Raw genomic sequence first — 6121 nt, forward strand, 5'->3', positions numbered from 1 at the left:
TGGCAGATGCCTCAACACGATGATTGACGCAAAGTACTTCAAAATTAATTTTTTATACCCATTATTCTTAGAGTAAAACGTATAAAACAGGTAACAGGAAATTGCTATCGATTAGCCAAAAATTAGTTTGCCACGACCACTGTAAAACTCACAAATCGCCAAAAACTGTAACGCCCACTTTTGTTAAATTTTTAAATTATAATTTAATTTTATTATATTTTTCCGAAAATATGTTGTAAATTCATTGTTCGCACTTCCACTAGCTGAGTAAAGGGTATCTGATAGTCGGGGAACTCGACCATAGCATGCTCTCTTGCTAATATCCGTTTCAATATATCGATAATATTAATATAAATCAACAAATCTACCATATTAAATGCATATGTTAAAAAGATGTTATTAATATTATTATATCACAAATACCACGATAACTAAGTTTGCCGTTGGGTTTGAATAGGTCTAAATGCACATAAAAATGCTGTAGTCTCGTTTTTTATAATTTTATATATAGTTATTTACCAGTTACCGAAGGAAGCTTAATTTCACGTGTCTTAGGCATTGGAAACCACGAGCGGGTGTACTTCCCATTGAGAATAGCTCCAGCAAGTGTCAGCCTCAGGATTACAAAATTCTGTTTAATCCTAACTACAAATTCTTAAATATCTTAAGTTTGTTTGTAAGAATGGGGATTTCTATTGAAGCATAAGAGCATTAAGGTTACGCTGAAGTATTGTGTCCTTCACAGAATTAAAAACAACATTAATATTACGTGTATCTATGGCTGTGGTAAAGTGATGATAGATCCTACTTATGCTGCTACTGCGACGTACGCTCATAAACATTTGTAGTATGAAGTTCTGAACATCTAAAACTGAGTGGGGATTTCCGTTGAAATGCGGATAGTACCAGCGAATATCAGTCTCAGGATTACGAACTTTTTGTTCAAGCAAGTCTGTTTTGTTCAGAAATAAAATAATTGATATTCCTTTAAATGTTGCGTTGTTGACAATTGTATCAAATATATTTTTTGACTCTTCGAGACGATTGGTTTTTCTGTAACGATAATTGTTAATTATTAATCGTTAATTGATTATAATTTACCTGTCTTCCGCAAGAACTTGATCAAACTCCGAACTAGATACGAGAAATATAATGGACGTTACGGAGCTATCAAAACATCTTGTCCATTTTTGACGTTGAGTTCGCTGTCCACCAACATCGACGAACACAAATGGAATGTTCTAAAAATAACCGAGTCTTTAGAGGTAACTTTATGTTATTATTTAAATCACACACCTGAACTTTCACACAAAACTCATAAACCCCTTTAGTTGCCTTCCGGCAATGCAATATGTCTTTGTGCGTTGGGACATAATCTGGTGTAGCTAGCCGTTCAATCTCGTCTAGGAAATAGCTAACAGAATCGCTCTAAAAATATTTTTGTAAAAATTTAAACAATCTGCGACGCAAGTAAGCTTACAATTTGAAATTCTCGTCTTCTTTCAAAAGCTCTTCTTATGCCGCGATCTTGCCACAGTCGGCTTATTAGTGGTGCATACTCCATAAACTTGGGTAGGTCTAGTGAACTACATTCCATTAATTTGGCATCATAGGCATCCTGTTCTCTGCCGTCACTTCCCCACGCAATGTTTAGCTTTTCGCGAGCGTCCAATAAGACTTGCATACCTTAAAGGTTAGTTTTCTAAGACAAAATCTCCTTTGATGAATTATAAAATTAACTACATACCTCGTATAACGTTTTGGTATATGACACTTTGGTATTCCAGCAGCAATTCATAATCAAAGTTAACCCCATGAATAATTCGCATTTGTTTAAGAAAAGTTGACTTTCCAGATTCTCCAGCACCTAAAAGCAGCAGTTTTACCTACAACCGAGTTTTGACATGTCAATATAGCGATTTTGTGTTGTATTCAAGTGTTGATAATATATATTTATTTAGCAAGGCTTGCAAAGTAAGAATATTAAAACCAATAAAATTCTTAACAATATATATAATTGGCGTATACAATTCATAATGTATACAATTTTATAATTAAATAATTTTGTATTGTTTTAATCGGTAGGAATATTGCCTGAGAATATTATGTCAAAGTTTCAAAAGCTAATTCTCGATATTGTGGAAGATATTTATAAGCAGGATTTTAAAAAGTATAAGCAAGTCTTTTATAAAGACTAAAGAATTAAAAAAAAACTCTATCGAGTGTGAAAATGTTTGGTTTTTGACTTTAGATTAAAATTGTGGCCAGCATCACTTACACAAATTATGATGTCAGCGGCGATATACCCCTTGGAAATAGAATTTTCCCTTTTGAAAACAAATTTTTTTTTTTTGCCCTAGGCATTACTCTAAATAAATATTATATGGATATAAAAATAATCCCTTCAAAGCTACTGCAAGCTACGTTTCCGACCATGTAAGGTATATATGTATATATTCTTGATCAGGATCAATAGCCGAGTCGATCTGCCCATGTCCGGGTATGAGTGAGTAACGGGTATCTGTTAAATTTAAATTAGTTATGATTTATTTTTCTACCTCTGTTAGCTTCTTTGATTCCAAATTCTTTCTTATTGCAGGCAGTATTATAAGGGAAGAAGTAATATTTGTATTGCATGTTTTATGAATTTAATTAATACAATATTTGTATCTGTTAAATTTAAATTAGTAATGAATTATTGTTCTTCCTCTGTTAGCTTCTTCGATTCCCGAAAATATAGACGCATATACATATACAGTTGGGAAATTATTAAGATCTAATTTTGTGCTAAAAAAAAATTGCAATGAAGAAGTTGAAAATAAAATCCAACAGTAGATTCGATGGAATTTCAGTCGGCTAAACAATAAACTTCGAAATACTTTTTTAGCCCTTATAGCTTTTAGATAATGATGCATGTTCTCTTTCGGCTGGAAATAAATCCTTGCGATCTATAGAACACACAACTGCAGTTTCAGATATTTCATCCAAGGTTAATAAAGGTGATGTTGGTAACATTTAAATGTGATTAAAGTAATTCAATGATCCGTACCTATCTTAACCCAGATTATATTACAATTGTTAAATATGGATCGCTTGTCTAAAGTGCCCGAAATAAGTTCATTTGGATCGGATTGATTTTGTTAAACAAAAAAAATACTTTTTGCTTTAGGCCGACTTAATAAAACCAAAAGAGATCAGATACCACACTCTCTGCTTAAGGGAAAGCAATCAGCAAAGCGACTGTTTCCGAGAATGCACACTTGCTCAAAACAGCGACGGTTACATTTTTTCTCGATGTTTTTCATTAATATGTATAAAGTTTTTATATAAACATTTTTTGACGTAAAGATGGATATTAATAGGCAAAACAAAGCACCAGCTTTTTCGATGTGAAATATTTAGGCATTATAAGCGTTAAAGTGGGCTTAGTCAAAATGTTTTTCAAATATCGGTAGGTATTGAGTACATAACTATATTTCGGTTTAAATAAGGCGATACTTCTTATAATATTAAATGGGTTTTTTTGATTTCAGTCAGATTATTTAAACGCAGGTGACATTTGCCACACATAAAGTATAAATATTATTGATCAGTATAAGCAAGCGAATCGAAATAGCCATGTGCGTGTATTGGTTTCTAAGCAAACTAGTTTCTCAATTTTTAAACTTAGTTCATGCTAGTATTCCAAATTATTTTTTATTGCAGGTAGTATTATAAGGGAAGAAGTAATATTTGTATTGTATGTTTTTTAAATTTAATTAACAACATACATATTTGTGCAACAGTTGTTTTGTTTATAACCAAACAGCCAGTCTAAAGCAGGGTGTTTTGGATTTAGAGAGAGCATTGAGCGTTTAATGTGGCAATCTTGATAAGTCACAAAAGATATATTCGGCTGACACACTTTAAAACTGGTCCGTATCCGAGAAAAATCGTTAAAGGCGCAAAAGTAGAAAACAAAATATATAAACTTGTATTGGCCCTTGAAGTGGAGGAATATTTTGGGGTCGGCTAAAACCAAAATAGTTCTTTTCTAAAAGGGTGGCTCAAGGTAGTATTTTAGGTGATGCTCCCATGTCTTAGAGGACACTACACTTGTTTAGACGTTCTAAGAGGACAATGATCCGAAACATACAAGTAAACTTGCCAATCAGTACTTTACCACCAATCCAGTCGATGGCATGGATTGGCCCGCAGTCACCCGATCTCAATCCAAACATTTAACTTTTTGCGGATTTAAAAAGGTCCTCGAACCCTAATCCTGTGAAGAAATGCCAGAATTTAGTTGATTCTATGCAAAGAAGCTAAGCGTCCTTTACTAAAAACCAAGGATAACAAAATACTGAATTAAACCTTAAATATAGGGATAGTTTATAGTTTTAATCATTCAATCCTTAAACGATTTTTTTGGCTGTGATGCTTTTTAAAAGATTCACTAATGTTCATTTGATCGAGCAATTTTTTGTCCCATTTCCATATACACATTTCATATATTGTAGTTGAGTTTCATATAAAAAAAATAGTTTAACGTTGCAACATATTTTTTTTTGGTTGTTTATAAACGACTGTGGGCACCGTTATTTTGACTGCCTGATCAACTTGGCTGGTTCTGCTGATTAATTATACATATAACCATCCTAGAATTTCTAGCCAAAAAAGGACTTTACTTTTGACAGTGCCTTATTTGAGTTATTTGCTTATAACTGAGTATTGACATTACATTCAAAACAAAACATATTAAATTTTTTCAACCATTAACATGCATACATCTAATTTGTGTCAAATATCTCTCATTCACTTCGTTGTTTCCTTTTAAATAAAATACCCACGGCAAGGATATAAAAACCTATATACTTAGATCACCTCACCTGACGCCGAAATGTGTGTTTTTCTTTTTCCAGGAACTTATCAATCTCCTTGGACTTGTAACGCTGCTCCAGCTCTTCAGGTGTACTACGCAGCCTTACTAGATAAGTGATAATGTTTCCGCAACATCGAAAGCAAGCAAAGCGAGAGTTCTGAAGACGACTTCCTTGAAGTCGCAATCGCTCTGTTCCATTCGATATTACTCCGTCTGTAGACGTGGTCGCTGCTTCTGGTCCAGTTACCGCTCCCACCCGCGTGCGATGCTCTTCCATAAGATGAGTCAGAGTACCACTCAGCGTGTCACTGTCTATGCCGTTTTCGACGCCGTACGTGATGACATTGTTGTTTGGAATGGAAATTCGTCCTTGAGTTAATTTAGTTAACGTAATGCCAGACATCGTTGGCAAGCCAACGCCTGATGCTCGCACTCTACATACACACACGAACACCAATGCGTCGTACACTCGATACACTACAGCTTTCCTAATAGTTTCTGGACTTAGCAAATGTACAAGCACTTTCTAAATTGAGCATAATGAAAGCGTAGGGGTTTAATAGTTTAAAAGGCGATGCTGCCATCTCAAAGCCGGTGCCACAAATGTTAGCATTATATTTCTACATGGCATCACACCTAAACGCAACACAAATTCCGAATTCAATAAGACGGTGAATGTGAACGTTATTAGGTTATTAGAATGTCGGCCATTACATTACCGTTTCTTTCCGAATACGATTGTAAATATATTTGCTGCAAACAACAGCGGTGATTTTAAATATTTGTCTGTATATCGAATACATACATTATGTGTTATAACCTGTCCCCACAGAGGACTTGCCGGTTGGAAAAGGTGGAGGTTTCATAACATGATCCTCCAATTCAATTAAAAATTAGTTTTACATTGATCTGTCAAATCGGAACAAAATTGAAAGTTATAAACTTTAGAAAACAAAAAGGAAATATAATACATCGGTTGTTCCAGAAATGCAATTTATAACGTCTATTCTATGCCAAAGTCTGCCAAATTAAGAACGTCTAAATTTTATATTAAATTTTTGGCTTTTCTTAACTTTTAGAAGAACAATGTAAGATACATTTTTGAGCTAAAAACACACATTTTTTACTACCAAAGTCTATTAAAATTAAAAAAAAATTATTAATATATTGTTCACGCAAACGCCCGATGCTGTCGGTAAAGTATTTTAGTTGGAACAATTTATGGCAAAAATTTACCAAATTGATAAATACATGTTGACA

General features: G+C 33.7%; 1 protein-coding gene across 1 annotated transcript; it reads right to left on the reverse strand.

The window, feature by feature from the left end:
- Window positions 1-268: 268 nt before the first annotated feature.
- On the reverse strand, window positions 269-5603 carry LOC120445803 (guanine nucleotide-binding protein subunit alpha homolog). Its single transcript, XM_039626416.1, has 6 exons — window positions 4869-5603; window positions 1748-1886; window positions 1481-1686; window positions 1297-1428; window positions 1102-1241; window positions 269-1053 (listed from the first exon to the last, which is right to left on the reverse strand). Exons 1-6 carry the CDS (start codon window positions 5262-5264, stop codon window positions 693-695), a joined length of 1374 nt encoding a protein of 457 aa, XP_039482350.1. The 5' UTR covers window positions 5265-5603; the 3' UTR covers window positions 269-692.
- Between the last annotated feature and the right edge of the window lie 518 nt (window positions 5604-6121).

This window comes from Drosophila santomea, chromosome 2R, assembly GCF_016746245.2.
Source record: "Drosophila santomea strain STO CAGO 1482 chromosome 2R, Prin_Dsan_1.1, whole genome shotgun sequence".
Lineage (NCBI taxonomy): Eukaryota > Metazoa > Arthropoda > Insecta > Diptera > Drosophilidae > Drosophila > Drosophila santomea.

What these genes read in the sequence shown, in the direction of transcription:
- LOC120445803 (XM_039626416.1), bottom strand. Translation starts at nt 5,264, where the DNA reads ATGTCTGGCATTACGTTAACTAAATTAACTCAAGGACGAATTTCCATT. An exon ending in AACACACATTTCGGCGTCAG is followed by an intron (nt 1,887 to 4,868) that starts GTGAGGTGATCT and finishes ACTCGGTTGTAG; the next exon opens with GTAAAACTGCTGCTTTTAGG. An exon ending in CAAGTTCTTGCGGAAGACAG is followed by an intron (nt 1,054 to 1,101) that starts GTAAATTATAAT and finishes TTATCGTTACAG; the next exon opens with AAAAACCAATCGTCTCGAAG.